At 40.1% G+C, this 17,166-nt stretch overlaps 1 protein-coding gene across 8 annotated transcripts in view; it reads left to right on the top strand.

Moving 5' to 3' along the window:
- Window positions 1–17,166, top strand: part of LOC139584604 (SH3 and multiple ankyrin repeat domains protein 3-like) — a 307,285-nt gene that overhangs the window by 267,340 nt on the left and 22,779 nt on the right. For all 8 annotated transcript variants that reach the window (XM_071416641.1, XM_071416643.1, XM_071416642.1 and 5 more), the window contains 2 exons: window positions 1,483–1,607; window positions 1,746–1,881. In XM_071416641.1, the coding sequence (XP_071272742.1) occupies window positions 1,483–1,607; window positions 1,746–1,881 (261 nt within the window). The remainder of the gene's footprint in view (window positions 1–1,482; window positions 1,608–1,745; window positions 1,882–17,166) is intronic.

Here is a 17,166-nt window from a genome sequence, read left to right as displayed (position 1 = left end):
AGACACTCTTATCCAGAGTGACGTACAGGAGCATTTAGGGTTGAGTGCCTTGCTCAATGGCACATCGACTGATATTTCACCTGATTGAATCAGGGTTTTGAACCAGCGACCTTTCCATTACTGTCCAAACGCTCTTAACTGCTAGGCTACCTGCCTCTCTCTCCCCCGCTCTCTGTCTCAACATCTCTTTCTTACTCCACTTTTTTTCTCCTGCTCTCTTCCTATCCCTACCTCTAAACACTAAAGCTATGAAGGCTAGAGAGAGAGGGAGAGACTAGTCTGTAGCTTTCCTCCTGATCAACAAACAGTTGACATGGAGTCTAATGTAGCTTTCTTTTTCTCCTCCTTTTCCAATTTCCAGCAGTCAACTTTCCCCCACTCTAGATGTATCCCTCCCTCTCTCCTCTCTTCTGCTTGTCTTCTTCTTTCTCTCCCTCCATCTTCCCATGTGCCTCAGATAAAACTGAATAGATTGTCTTTCATAGTGGGGTCATGTCACACACACACACACACACACACACACACACACACACACACACACACACACACACACACACACACACACACACACACACACACACACACACACACACACACACACACACACACACACACACACACACACACACACACACATTGCAGGTGCCTCTCGGAGCTCTCCTTTGTAAGTGGTATAGTTGGACTCAATTGGATTAAATGGAGGGTGTGTGTAGTGTGTGTGTAGTTCACAGTAGCTCTATCCTCAGGTGTGTGTGTGTGTGTATGTGTGTGTGTGTAATCTGAATTTCAGTGTGAGAGTGATTAAAGTAATACGGTTGAGTGAAAGGGTCTCTCCCTGTCACACCACCTCACCGTTCCTACATAGTCCATCTGTAAATAGCCCACCCAATCTACCTACCTCATCCCCATATTGTTTTTATTTACTTTGTTACTCTTTTGCACACCAGTATCACTACTTGCACACCATCATCTGCTCATCTATCACTCCAGTGTTAATCTGCTAAATTGTAATTACTTTGCTTCTATGGCCTATTTATTGCCTTACCTCCTCATGCCATTTGTACACACTGTATATAGACTTTCTTTTTTTCTATTGTGTTATTGACTGTATGTTTGTTTATTCTATGTGTAACTCTGTGTTGTTGTTTGTGTCGCACTGCTTTGCTTTATCTTGGCCAGGTCGCAGTTGTAAATGAGAACTTGTTCTCAACTAGCCTACCTGGTTAAATAAAGGTGAAATAAATAAAAATAAACACTATACCATCTCACTCTATTATAAACACACATTCACTTACAGGCTGCTGTGTGTATCTACTTCTATGTGTACCTCTATGAGCTTAAGGTGTGTTCTCTTTTCCATGGCAGATGTGCGTGGGTGATACTCTCACGATTCAGTGTAAGATTAATACTGTATGTGTATTTCTTGTGTTCAAACATCTATCCATGTTTGGATATTTGGTAATTCTCTCTGTGTATTCCCAGCTGAGACGCCTATTGAGGAGTTCACCCCAACACCTGCATTCCCTGCCCTCCAGTACCTGGAGTCTGTTGACGTGGAGGGAGTGGCCTGGAGGGCTGGGCTTAGGACAGGAGACTTCCTCATAGAGGTAACTACACGCCCTCTCCTCTCCTCCTATCTCCTCTCCAACCCCATGGACTAGCCCCACTGCCTCTCAGGCCTCTGTCTGCTGACCTCCAGCCGTGTGTATATGTGTGCGTGGCATTCGTGCGTGTGTGTGTTCCAGGTGCACGGAGTGAACGTGGTGAAGGTGGGCCATAAGCAGGTGGTGTCTCTGATCAGACAGGGGGGCAACAGCCTGCTGATGAAGGTGGTCTCTGTCACACGCAAACCTGAGTCCGAGGACGTGGTCCGCAAGAAAGGTGAGCAGCATGTCCCTCATCAAGTTACTATGTGTCATATATAATGAGTATCTACACTCCTGTGATTGTATCATGTATATCTGAGCCTGTATTCACAAAGCGTCTCGGAGTAGGAGTGGTGATCTAGGATCAGTTTAGCCTTTTAGATCATAATGAATAAGATTATATGGACAAGTCCTAGATCAGCACTCCTACTCTGAGATGCTTTGTGTTGATACTCGCCCTGGTGTGCTGGAGTGGATAAGTTGAAAAATGGGACTTCCACTACTGCCTGTCCCTCATTGCAGATGTAATCTCCTCCTCCTTCAGTCCAGTGTCACATTATTAGCTGGTCCATGTATTTGATCTCTGGCATATAGCCATTAGGTTCTTCAATACTAGGCTCTGTATTAGTATGTTGTCATGGATATGGCAGTTGGTACTAGATGACCTGATATATTTGAGAAGGATCTGTATGTTCCTGTCATCAAGGTGATTTCACCACTTTGCCACACTGTAAATTCATGTGGTTTCCATGTCAACGGCATCTCATCTCATCCCCGTGCTAAACAGCTCCCACTCTGTCCTGCTACCAAGACCCCGGGAAAGTGTATGTGTGTGTGTCTCTTTGGGTGTGCGAGACAGACAGATACACATGTAGGATCTTAATTTGATCAACCTGTTGCAAGAGAACTTAGGTGTATTTGAGGTTTTAGTTGGTTTACTATTTTTGTGAGGACTTTTGGTACTCACAAGTATAGAAAAAGGTGTCCACACACACACAGAGAGAGAGAGAGAGAGAGAGAGAGAGAGAGAGAGAGAGAGAGAGAGAGAGAGAGAGAGAGAGAGAGAGAGAGAGAGAGAGAGAGAGAGAGAGAGAGAGAGAGAGAGAGAGAGAGAGAGAGAGAGAGAGAGAGAGAGAGAGAGAGAGAGAGAGAGAGAGAGAGAGAGAGAGAGAGAGAGAGAGAGAGAGAGAGAGAGAGAGAGAGAGAGAGAGAGAGAGAGAGAGAGAGAGAGAGAGGAAAGATATAACAGTCGATATGGAGGTCTCTGAGTAGTTAGTCTGTGATTGGAACTGAACATGACAGACATGTATTGTTGCTCGGATTGAAGTTGCGTGAATCCCCCCCCAAAATAAGGACGATTTGCATATCCAGGATCAGTGGTGTAAAAATACTTTAAAGTACTACTTAAGTCGTTTTGGGGGGTATATGTACTTTACTTTACTATTTATATTTTTGACATCTTTTACTTTTACTCCACCACATTCCTGAAGAAAATAATGTACATTCTACTGCATACATTATCCCTGACACCCAAAAGTACTCGGTACATTTTGAATGCTTAGCAGGACAGGAAAACGGTCCAATTCACTCACTTAAAGAGAAAATTCCTGGTCTTCACTACTGCATCTGATCTGGCAGACTCACTAAACACAAATGATTTGTGTTGGAGTGTGCCCCTGGCTATCCGTAAATTTAAAAAACAAGAAAATCGTGCTGTTTGGTTTGGTTAATATAAGGAATTTGAAATGATTTATACTTTTACTTTTGATACTTTAGTATATTTTAGCAATTATGTTTACTTTTGATTCTTAAGTATATTTAAAACCAAATGCTTTATTACTTTTTCTCAAGTAGGATTTTACTGGGTAACTTTCACTTTTACTTGAGTCACTTTCTATTAAGGTATCTTTACTTTTACTCAAGTATGAAAATTGGGTACTTTTTCCACCACTGTCCAGGATGTTGTATTTTCCCAAGAAGTTATCATTTTTGACAATTAAAATGGAATATGTCTTATTTAAGTAATGCTTTGACAGTGGTTAAAGACAGTGACAAACAACAGTAATACACTTGATTACACTGAGACGACAGTGTATTTATCTACCTAATTTGAAGAAATGAGTTTGTTGTGAATATCTACCGCTTGGTCATGATGAAGTCCCCACTACCTCTAATTTCATTAGAGGACTCGGGTCAGGAGTGTACAGTGTGTGTTTGGGGCAGTATAGAGTGTGAGAGGGAGGAGACAGAAACGGATCAGAGAGGTGTGCTGAACGCAGAACAAGGGAGAGCTCGGTTTGTTGTTTTGAAAGTCTCTAAAAATGTGTTCTAATGAAAAAGTTTGGTTACTAGTTACCTTTTGAATTTGGATCCCGTGACCTGGTTAGCCTCAGTTGCTGGGACCGTTACATCTGTTCGGGGATCCTGCCAACCAAAAGTCTGACGAGCTACTTGGCGTAGCAGCTAGCTTAGCTGCTAGCTTACTAGCTATCAAGCTAGTAAAGTTTCCTTGACAGCTTGAACACAGCCCGCAAAGCGGATAACGCTTGTGCCGATCTTGTGACTGTCTAAATCCCTGCTGTTTGTTTCTGTTTCCATCTGCCCTGCGACCTGCCCTGTCTGGACCTGTGGGGCACCAATGCTGGTCTATGTTGCTACCATGAAATCCAAAGTCAATGGTGTGAGTAATGGAGAGGACAGTTTCTCTATCACAGGTGAAAGATTTTTTTAATTAACAATAGGGGTTCTACAAGCAGTTGTTACAACAACAGGAAAATAGCTTCAAGATCTTTGTTGAAATACTGATTGACTCAACTAACAAACAAATGGATGATCTGACTAGAGAGGTCATGGACCTTAAGAACAGTTTTCAGTTGTCCCAGGAGAGGTGGATGTCCTGAAAGAAACTTGCAGAAAGATGACAACAAACTGTAAGTCTACGCAAGATGACATCAGCATAGTCTATGAATCATTATTAACTTCTGTGCGCTACGGATCCCTTTTACGGGATCATTTTCCTAAACAACCGCTGAATTGCAGGGCGCAAAATAGTACAAAACATATTTATAATCATGCAATCACAAGTGAAATATACCAAAACACAGCTTAGCTTGTTGTTAATCCACCTATCGTGTCAGATTTTGAAAATATGCTTTGCAACGAAAGCAATCTAAGCTTTTGTGAGTGTATCAATCAATGCTAGAACAGTTAGCCTTATATTAGCTTGGTTAGCTTGGTCACGAAAGTCAGAAAAGCAATAAAATGAATCGCTTACCTTTGATAATCTTCGGATGTTTGCACTCACGAGACTCCCAGTTACACAACAAATGTTCTTTTTGTTCGATAAATATTACTTTTATAACAACAAAACGGCATTTGGGTTGCGCGTTATGTTCAGAAAACCAAAGCCTCGTTCCGTTCGACGAAAATTCCAAAAAGTATCCGTAATGGTTGTAGAAACATGTCAAATGTTTTTTATAATCAATCCTCAGGTTGTTTTTAACAAATATAATCGATAATATTTCAACCGGACCGTAACCTATTCAATAAGAGAGAAAAATAAAATGGAGAGCTACCCTCTCGCGCGCAGGAACTAATCAGAGGACACCTGACTACTTTTGAATAATCTCGCTCATTTTTCAAAATAAAAGCCTGAAACTATGTCTAAAGCCTGGTCACAGCCTGAGGAAGCCATTGGAAAAGGAATCTGGTTGATACCCCTTTAAATGGAAGAAAGACGGGCCAGGAAACACAGATAAAAAAAATAAATTAAAAAAATCACTTCCGGGTTAGATTTTCTCAGGTTTTCGCCTGCAGAATCAGTTTTCTTATACTCACAGACAATATTTTGACAGTTTTGGAAACTTTGGAGTGTTTTCTATCCTAATCTGTAAATTATATGCATATTCTACGATCTGGACCTGAGAAATAGTCTGTTTACCTTGGGAACGTTATTTTAAAAATTAAAAAAAATCTGACCCCTAGCGTCAAGAGGTTAACAATGACTGGGAAAACAAACTATCTAGAGCAGGGGTGTCAAACTCATTCCACGGAGGGCCTAGTGTCTGCAGGTTTTTGGTTTTTCCTTTCAATAAAGCCCTAGACAACCAGGTGTGGGGAGTTCCTAACTAATTAGTGATGTTAATTCATCAATCAAGTACAAGGGAGGAGCGAAAACCCGCAGACACTCGGCCCCCCGTGGAATGAGTTTGACACCTGTGATCTAGAGGGACAATCCAGGAGGAATAACATTGTTGTGAATGGCAAACCAGTCTTAACATGAGAACTGGGCAGAGGAGAAAGTAAAAACAATGATCACTGAAAAGCTGATCATTGAAGATTGAGGTGGAGCACGCCCACAGGTCTGGAAAACAATTTGAGAAAAAAAAACACGATGCGCAAGTGAAGGAGATCCTCATTTCAAACAAGTCCATTAGTTGGCACAGGTGATAGACAGAGGCTGATAGTGGTCAAGTTCCTGAGGTTTAAGGGCAAGATGGCTGTTCTGGAGAGAGCCAAGAACATTAGAGGAACCAACATCTTCCTTAACGAAGACTACTTGGAAGCTGTGCGCCAGAGGGGGAAATAACTTATCCCAGCCATGAAAGCTGCCAGAGAGCGTGGGGACATTGCTTAAATCTGCTACGACAGGCTCATTGTCCACCCTCCCTCCCAAAATACTGAGTGGAGTGAGATAGCCAAGTTTCCAGGTTAGAAGCTTCAGCCCCACATCACACACACACCCACCAACTGACACTCACAAGTGCCTGATTGACCTACTCTATTTGCCAAACCATGTTCTTGTCATTCTTTGTGTATTTCTTTCTTCATTTTACTTCTATCTCTGATAAGCTACTCAGGAAAGGACTGAAAATAGCCCATATTAATATATGTAGCCTTAGAAATAAGATTCATGAAATCAATATCTTGCTAACATCAGATAATATTCATATATTGTTTGTCTTTGAAACTTACTTAGATAATTCCTTTGATGATACAGCGGTCGCAATACAAGGATATAACAGCTACAGAATAGGCAGAAATGCTAATGGGGGAGGTGTTACTGTATATGTTCAGAGCCATATTCCTGTAAAGTTTAGAGATTACCTTATGTCTAATGTTGTTGAAGTGTTGTGGTTGCAAGTTAACCTGCCTCATCTAAAGACTCTTCTTTTGGAGTGTTGCTATAGGCCACCAAGTGCTAACAGTCAGTACTGTATCTCAAATCAAATCAAATTGTATTTGTCACATTCGCTGAGTCCAACATGTGTAGACTTTACTGTGAAATGCTTACTTATAGTTAAAAAGTTTAAAAAATAGCAAAAAATAAATAAATAAATAGTAACACAATAAAACATCAATAACAAGACTATATACTACTGGTAGTAGTACTGGTACCGAGTCACTGTGCAGGGGTACGAGGTAGTTGAGATAATATGTACATGCAAGTAGGGGTGAAAGTGAATAGGCAATCAGTATAGATAATAAACAGAGTAGCAGCAACGTGCAATGCATTCTGAAAGTATTCAGACCCCTTCCCCTTCTCCACATTTTGTTACATTACAGCCTTATTCTAAAATGGATCGAATAATTGTTTTCCTCATCAATCTACACACAATACCCCATAATGGCAAAGTGCAAACATGTTTTTAGACATTTTTCAAAATGTAGAAAAAATAAAAAACAGAAATACCTTATTTACATAAGTAATCAGACCCTTTGCTATGAGATTCGAAATTGAGCTCAGGTGCATCCTGTTTCCATTGATCATCCTTGAGATCTTTGTACAACTTCATTGGAGTACACCTGTGGTAAATTCTATTAATTAGACATGATTTGGAAAGGCACACACCTGTCTATATAAGGTCCCACAGTTGACAGTGCATGTCAGAGCAAAATCCAAGCCATGAGGTCGAAGGAATTGTCCATAGAGCTCTGAGACAGGATTGTGTCAAGGCACAGATCTGGGGAAGGGTACAAAAACATTTCGGCAGCATTTAAGGTCCCCAAGAACACAGTGGCCTCCATCATATGGCTGCAATCCCGTTAACGGGATCGATATGACAACAGCCAGTGAAAGTGCAGGGCGCCAAATTCAAACAACAGAAATCTCATAATTAAAATTCCTCAAGCATACAAGTATTTTACACCATTTTAAAGATACACTTCTTGTTAATCCCACCACAGTCTCCGATTTCAAAAAGGCTTTACAGCGAAAGCACACCAAACGATTATGTTAGATCAGAGCCAAGTCACAGAAAAACACAGCCATTTTTCCAGCCAAAGAGAGGAATCACAAAAAGCAGAAATAGAGATAAAATTAATCACTAACCTTTGATGATCTTCATCAGATGACACTCATAGGACTTCATGTTACACAATACATATATGTTTTGTTCGGTAAAGTTCATATTTATATCCAGATATCTGAGTTTACATTGGCGCGTTATGTTCAGTAGTTCCAAAACATCTGGTGATTTTGCAGAGAGCCACATCAAATAACAGAAATACTCATCATAAACTTTGATGAAAGATACATGTTTTACATAGAACTAAAGATACACTTGTTCTTAATGCAACCGCTGTGTTAGATTTCAAAAAAGCTTTATGGCAAAGCACAATATTCAATAATCTGAGAACAGCATTCAGCCACAAAAGGAAGCCATACAGTTACCCGCCAAATTGTGGAATCAACAAAAGTCATAAATAGCATTATAAATCTTCACTTACCTTTGCTAATCTTCGTCGGAATGCACTCCCAGGACTCCCACTTCCACAAGAAATGTTTGTTTTGTTCGGTAATGTCCATCATTTATGTCCAAATAGCTATTTTTGTTAGCGTGTTTGGTAAACAAATCCAAAGTCAGGAAGCGCGTTCACTAAAAGCAAATGTCAAAAAGTTCCGTAACAGTCAGTAGAAACATGTCAAACGATGTATTGAATCAATCTTTAGGATGTTTTTAACATAAATCTTCAATAATGTTCCAACCGGAGAATTCCATTGTCTTTAGAAGTGCGATGGAACAGAGCTCCCTCTCATGTGACCGCGCATGGTCAGAAACTCCTCAAATACAGTTGTAGCAAGCTTGTAGCGTCATGCCCAAGAAGACTTGAGGCTGTAATCTCTGCCAAAAGGGCTTCAACAAGGTACTGAGTAAAGGGTCTGAATACTAATGTATATGTGATATATCAGTTTTTTATTTGTAATACATTTGCAAATATAAAAAAAGAAAATTACATCTCAGATTGTCATGCCTTCATACCGACCTTGTGCCATACCGGGATATTCGGTAATACCGGCACTGAAAAAAAACATCTCATAGAGAATGCTAACTAAATGCTAACAAGAGTATTACAAACATTTTGTACAGTTTCTAACCTAAACTAGTAAGTCAAAAATGCTAATCAGTTTGCTGCACGCCCAAAACAAATATTAGCCAGAAAGGCTCTTGATCCAGGAGGGGATTCTCTGCTGTTACCAAGCGAATGCTTGATTTTGAAGGTAGCATAACAAGCTACTAAATTAGTAATCCAAATGCACAACTACAGAGCATTTAGCACTACCTTAATAGTTATAAGATATCTAGCTGGCAAACATTTAGTTGTGAATTCCATACTGTAATTAGATCACCTGGCTCTAGCTGTACAACAGAGTAACTCACAAGGCTCCGGTCTCTCATTGTTGTATGCTTGTAAACAAACACCACGTGACACGTAAGCTTCATAAGAATGTGACAGGTGAAATGAAGAACACAATGTCATTTATTGCCTAACTTTTTTCACAAGATGACTGCAGGTATTTACTTAAAAGTAGCTACAAATATTCAAATGTATTAAAAAGAAAATCCAAATACCCCGGTATACGGTATATACGGTTTACCCCCCAAGTCTAGTGTGGACCAGAAGTCCCCACAAGAATAGTAAACAAACTAAAAGGATTAGGGTTAGAATTAGGGTTAGAATTAGGTTCAGGGTTAGGAGCTAGGGTTAATTTTAGGGTTAAGGTTAGGCTTAGTGTTAGGGTTAAGGTTAGGGTTAGGTTTAGGGTTAGGGAAAATAGGATTTTTAATGGGACTGAATTGTGTCTCCACAAGATTAGTTATAGAAGACTGTGTGTGTGTGTGTGTGTGTGTGTGTGTGTGTGTGTGTGTGTGTGTGTGTGTGTGTGTGTGTGTGTGTGTGTGTGTGTGTGTGTGTGTGTGTGTGTGTGTGTGTGTGTGTGTGTGTGTGTGTGTGTGTGTGTGTGTGTGTGTGTGTGTGTGTGTGTGTGTGTGTGTGTGTGTGTGTGTGCGTGCGTGCGCGTGCGTGTGTGCGTGTCAGTGTAGTGTGAGTGTGTGGGTAGAATCCAATGAGTGTACATAGAGACGGTGAGTCAGTTCAAATAAAAAGGGGGTCAATGTAAATAGTCTGGGTAGCCTTTGATGAACTATTCAGTAGTCTTATGACTTGAGGGTAGAAGCTGTTCCGGAGCTTTTTGGTCCCAGACTTGCTGCTCCGGCACCACCTGCCGTGCGGTAGCAGAGAGAACAGTCTATGACTTGGGTGGCAGGAGTCTTTGACAATTTTTTGGGGCTTCGTATAGAGGTTCTGGATGGCAGGGAGCTCGGACCGAGTGTTGTACTGGGCCGTACTGGCCTTATGGTCGGATGCCAAGCGGTTGCCATACCAAGTGGTGATGCAGCCAGTCAAGATGCTTCTTAAGGATCGGTGTCCCGCTAGCGGGATTTAAAAAATGTATGCACATATAAGTGTCTTATAATGACTGAAAGCTTAAATTCTTGTTAATCTAACTGCACTGTTCGATTTACAGTAGCTATTACAGCAAAAACATGCCATGTGAGTGTTTGAGGACGGCGCCCCACATCAAAATATTTTTCCATCGGCACAGGTTTCATACATTCACATATAGCGATTAAATATTCACTTACTTTTTGAACATTTTCCTACGATTTGTCATCCAAAGGGTCCCAGCTGTAACATGTAGTGTCGTTTTGTTAGATAAAATCCTCCTTTATAACCCAAAAAGTCTGTTTAGTTGGCGCCATCGATTTGAGTAATCCACTCGTTCAACTTGCAGAGAAAAGAATCCGAAAATCTACCCCTAAACTTTTCAACAAGTCAAAATACGTTTCTATTTACTCCTCAGATACCCTAAAATGTAATCAAACTATAATATTTATTTCAGAAAGAAGTATGTTCAATAGGAAACCGATTTTAGCAGGTGCGTAATGTCTTCATGATGCATGCGCAAACACGGATTTCCAAGACTGTGTCCTTCCACTAAAACTGATATTTCTTATTAGTTTTTGAAGTTACAAGCCTGAAACTTTGAACATAGACTGCTGACAAGCCATAGGAATTGCATCCAGGGAGATCATTTTCAATATGCATTTCTAAGAGGATGGTCTCTCAAAAAAATATAATTCCGGTTGGTTTTTCTTTGGATTTTCTCCTACCATATCTATTGTGTTATATTCATCTACATTATTTTCACTTTTCTACAAACTTCAAAAGTGTTTTCTTTCCAATGGTACAAATTATATGCATATCCTGGCTTCAGGGCCTGAGCTACAGACAGTTTACTTTGCGCACGTAATTCAAAAAGGAACTGGAGAAAAAAGGGGCCTATCCCTAAGAAGTGTTATTGGTATAGCTGTCGAACTTTATGAGAATCTAAGGGCCCATGCCAAATCTTTTCAGCCTCCTTCGGGGGAAGAGGTGTTATCGGGCCCTCTTCATGATTGTGTTGGTGTGTTTGGACCATGATAGGTCCTTAGTGATGTGGATGCCGAGGAACTTGAAGCTCTCGACCCACTCCACTACATCCCTGTCAATGTGAATGGAGGCGTCATTGCAAACTTAATGATGGGGCTGGAGTCGTGCGCGGTCACTCAGTCGTGGGTGAACAGGGAGTACAGGAGGGGACTAAGCATGCAAGCCTGAGGGGCCCCCGTGTTGTGCGTCAGCATGGCGGATGTGTTGTTGCCTACCCTCCCCACCTGAAGGCGGCCCGTCAGGAAGTCCAGGATACAGTTGCAGAGGGAGGCCTTCAATCCCAGGGTTCAGAGCTTAGTGATGACCTTGAAGGGCACTATGGTGTTGAATGCTGAGCTGTAATCAATGAACAGCATTCTCACGTAGGTGTACCTTTTGTCCAGCTGGGAAAGGGCAATGTGGAGTGCAATAGAGATTGCATCATCTGTGGATCTGTTGGGGCGGTAAGCGAATTAGAGTGGGTCCATTGTGTCTGGGATGATGATGTTGATGTGAACCATGACTAGCCTTTCAAAGCATTTCATAGCTACAGATGTGAGTGCTACGGTGCGATAGTCATTTAGAAAGGTTCCCTTGGCATTTTTGGAAACAGGGACAATGGTGGTATGCTTGAAACATGTAGGTATTACAGACTGGGTCAGAGAGAGATAGAACATGTCAGTGAAGACACTTGCCAGCTGGTCAGCGCATGCTCTGGGTGTGTGTCCTGGTAGTCCGTCTGACCCTGTTGCCTTGTGAATGTTAACCTGTTTAAAGGTCTTACTCACATCTGGATAATATGTGTGAAATGCTTGATAATGTGTTTGATGCTTACAGATACTGTAGATCCATTTTCTGGGTGACCTGAATATAGACTGGTTTTCATCAGGCTGTGCCTGTAATCTGGCTCAGGCTGTCAATCAACCTACCAGAATTTTTTGAAATAGTACAAGAACTACGTCATCCATGTGTATTGATCAAATTACCAATGCTGCATAACTTTGTTCTAAAGCTGTATCCATACCCATTAGATGTAGTGACCATAATATAGTGGCTATATCCAGAAAAGCCAAAGGTCCAAAGACTGGGCCCAAAATAGTGTAAACGTTTTGTAATGATTCCTATGTTGAAGATGTAAAAAATATTTGTTGGTCTGATGTGTGTAATGAGGAGCGTCCAGACGCTGCACTTGATCCATTTATGAAATTGTTTCTTACAGTTATTGATAAGCATACACCTACTAAGAAACTGACTTTTAGAACTGTTAAGACTGTGAATTGATGAGGAATTGAACAATTTTATGTTTGAGAGAGATGAAGCAAAAGGAGTGGCTAATAAGTCTGTCTGCACAGCATTCTGTAAATTGAGAACTTGTGTGAATAACTGAACAATTTAAAAAAAAAACATTATTCTGAAATGATACTTTCAATGAAAGTATGTTCAGAAATGCTAATTCAACTCAGGCTCATTCATCACAAAACCTTTTGATATTGCCAATTATTTTAATGGCTAATTCATTGGCAATGTGGGCATACTCAGACATGAAATGCCAACAACAGACTGTGAGCCATTATATAACATTGTGAAACATTGTCATTTTGAATTCTGTAAAGTTAGTGTGGGAGAGGTGGAGAAATTATTGTTGTCTATCAATAATGAGAAACCACCTGGCATTGACAATTTAGATGGAAAGCTACTGAGGATTGTAGTAGACTATATTGCCACTCCTGTTTGTCATGTCTTTAATCTGAGCCTGGGTAAAAGTGTTTGTCCTCTGACCTGGAGGGAAGCTATAGTCATTCCGCTACCCAAGAATGGTAAAGCACCCTTTACTGGTTCTAACAGACAACCAATCAGCTTGGTGTTCGACCAGATTAAATGTTATTTCTCTGTAAACAAATTAACAGACTTTCAGCATGCTAATAGTGAAGGGCACTCAACATGTACTGCACTGACACAAATGACTGGTATTTGGCTGAAAGAAATTGATAATAAGAAGATTGTGGGAGCTGTATTGTTAGACTTTACTGCAGCCTCTGATATAACTGACCATAATCTGTTATTGGAAAAATGTATGTGTTATGGCTTTACATCGTCTACCATATCATGGGTTGAGATCTATCTATCCAATAGAACACAGAGGGTCTTCTTTAACCTCACTAGGGTATGTGGGACGGTAGCGTCCCACCTCGTCAACAGCCAGTGAAACTGCAGGGCGCCAAATTCAAAACAACAGAAATCCCATAATTTAAATTCCTCAAGCATACAAGTATTTTACACCATTTTAAAGCTACACTTGTTGTAAATCCAGCCAAAGTGTCCGATTTCAAAAAGGTTTTACGACGAAAGCGCACCAAACGATTATGTTAGGTATGAGCCAAGTCACAGAAAAAGACAGCCATTTTTCCAGCTAAAGAGAGCAGTAACAAAAAGCAGAAATAGAGATAAAATTAATCACTAACCTTTGATAATCTTCATCAGATGACACTCATAGGACTTCATGTTACACAATACATGTATTTTTTGTTCGGTAAAGTTCATATTTATATCCAAAAATCTGAGTTTAGGCAAGACGCTACTGTATCACTTGGCAAAAAGCCTGAGAAAATGCAGAGCGCCAAATAAAAATTAATTACTATGAAAATTACTATAAAATCAAACTTTCATTAAATCACACATGAAAGATACCAAATTAAAGCTACACTGTTTGTGAATCCAGCCAACATGTCAGAATTCAAATAGGCTTTTCAGCGAAAGCATACGATGCTATTATCTGAGCATAGCACTTATAGTAAACAAAAGAGAGAAAACATTTCAACCCAGCAGGCGCGACACAAAACGCAGAAATAAAAATATAATTCATGCCTTACCTTTGACGAGCTTCTGTTGTTGGCACTCCAATATGTCCCATAAACATCACAAATGGTCCTTTTGTTCGATTAATTCCGTCGATATATATCCAAAATGTCAATTTATTTGGCGCGTTTGATCCAGAAAAACACCGGTTCCAACTTGCTCAAACTTGACGACAAAATATCTCAAAGGTTACCTGTAAACTTTGCCAAAAAATGTCAAACTACTTTTGTAATACAACTTTAGGTATTTTTTAACGTTAATAATCGATAAAATTGAAGACGGGATGATATGTGTTCAATACAGGATTAAAACGATATGTACCATGTGTACCATGTCTTCTGTTTGATTGAAGCGCATGTCCAGGACACCTGGAGTGCCTCGACTTCAAGATGGCCGTATTTCTTCATTACACAAAGGAATAACCTCAACCTATTTCTCAGGACTGTTGACATCTAGTGGAAGCCGTTGGAACTGCAAGCAATTCGCTTAGAAATCTGGTTTCCCAATGAAAACTCATTGAAAAGACAGTGACCTGTCTTTTGAATGGTTTGTCCTCGGGGTTTCACCTGCTAAATAGGTTCTGTTATACTCACAGACATGATTCAAAAAGTTTTAGAAACTTCAGAGTGTTTTCTATCCAAAGCTACTAATAATATGCATATCTTATCTCCTGGGGATGAGTAACTGGCAGTTGAATTTGGGTATGCTTTTCATCCAAACGTGAAAATGCTGCCCCCTACCCTAGAGAAGTTTAACCTTTTCTCAATAGGGGGTGCTGTTTACACTTTGTAGAATTTTCGTTCCCAAATTAAATTGCCTCGTACTCAATTCTTGCTCGTACAATATGCATATTATTATTACTATTGGATAGAAAACACTCTCTAGTTTCTAAAACCGTTTGAATTATTTCTCTGAGTGAAACAGAACTCATTCTGCAGCACACTTCCTGTCAAGAAGTGAGATTTCTGAAATCGAGGTCTGTGTTCCAGGGTCGGTTTATAAATTCCCCTGTAAGCTATGGGGCTACATGCACTGCATACGCCTTCCCCTAGATATCAGTAAGCGGTGAGACGTTGAATGGAGTGGATAGCACCATCTGGGGGAGTATAAAGCCTCTTGGAACGGAAGGACCGACCTTTTCGACGTGGCGCCTGACGCAGGAGGTACACCAGCATGGCGTCCTGAAAAGCTTTCGGTTTAGCAGTTCTATATCTCCGGCTCTGATTTAATTTGTTTGTTGTCTTAAAAACTTCATAAGGTAGTTAATTTAAACCAACTTATAGCAGTTTATATCAGTTTATTGCGATTTTCTGGAGTTTCTTTGTCAGGCGTTATCGCGAGTTGGGCACCTCTCCGGTACATCGGCGTTAGCAGCTAATTTCTACAGGAGTAGAGGACATCTTTCAACCAAAAGACGATTGTTCTGGACAAAGGACCACTTGCCCAAGATTTTGATGGAAGATCATCCAAAAGTAAGAGCTATTTATGATGTTAATTCGTACTTCTGTGGAACAATGTAAAATTATTAGTCCGCCATTAATTTCGGCATGGTCTCGCTGTAACGCACGCTGTATGTCGAGTAACGTTAATTTTAAAAATCTAACACAGCGGTTGCATTAAGAACTACTGTATCTTTAATTTGCTGTCCAACCTGTATTTTTTAGTCAAGTTTATGATTAGTTATCGATTAGATTAGGTGCCTCTCCAAGATGGCGCCGGCCAGATTGCCTGAAATGTTGCTACTAATCACATTGTATAACCACGATTTGTGCCACTAAATATGCAAATTTTCGAACAAATCCTATATGCATTGTGTAATATGATGTTACAGGACTGTCATCTGATGAAGTATATGAAGGTTAGTCAAAAATTATATATCTTTTGCTGGTTTGTTAGGATCGCTAACCTTTGCTGCTGGTAAACGGCTTGTGTTTCTGGCTATTGTGGTAAGCTATAATGCTATATTGTGTTTTCGCTGTAAAACACTTAAAAAATCTGAAATATTGGCTGGATTCACAAGATGTTGGTCTTTCATTTGCTGTACGCTGTGTATTTTTCAGAAAAGTTTTATGATGAGTATTTAGGTATTTGACGTTGGTCTCTGTAATTATTCTGGCTGCTTCGGCACTATTTCAGATTGCAGCTGCAATGTAGAACTGTGATTTATACCTGAAATATGCACATTTTTCTAACAAAACATATGCTATACAATAAATATGTTATCAGACTGTCATCTGATGAAGTTGTTTCTTGGTTAGTGGCTATTTATATCTTTATTTGGTCGAAATTGTGATAGCTACCTATGCAGGAAAAAAATGGTGGAAGAAAAAAGTTGTGTCTTTTGCTATCGTGGTTAGCTAATAGATTTACATATTGTGTTTTCCCTGTAAAACATTTTAAAAATCAGAAATGATGGCTGGATTCACAAGATGTGTATCTTTCATCTGGTGTGTTGGACTTGTGATTTAATGATATTTAGATGCTAGTATTTACTTGTGACGCTATGCTAGGCTATGCTAGTCAGCTTTTTTACTGATGGGGGTGCTCCCGGATCCGGGATTGGGACCAATTAGAAGTTAATGGAAGATTATTTAATGTAAAACATTTAAAGTGTGGTATTCCGCAGGGCAGCTGTCTTGGTCCTTTACTGTTCTCTATTTTTACTAATGATCTACCAGTAGCCTTAAAAAGCCTGTGTGTCTATTTACATTGATGAGTCAACATTATACACATCAGCAACCACAGCTAGTAACCCTTAACAAAGAGTTGCAGTCAGCTTTGGAATGGGTGGCTAGTAATAAACTAGTCCTGAACATATCCAAAACTAAAAGCATTGTATTTGGTACAAATCATTCCCTAAGACCTCAGCTGAATCTGGTAACGAATGATGTGGCTGCTGAGCAAACTTCTT

The sequence above is a fragment of the Salvelinus alpinus genome, chromosome 9, assembly GCF_045679555.1.
Source record: "Salvelinus alpinus chromosome 9, SLU_Salpinus.1, whole genome shotgun sequence".
Classification (NCBI taxonomy): Eukaryota; Metazoa; Chordata; class Actinopteri; order Salmoniformes; family Salmonidae; genus Salvelinus; species Salvelinus alpinus.
Note: the sequence above shows the minus strand (reverse complement) of the source record. Positions and strands in the feature narration are given on the sequence as shown.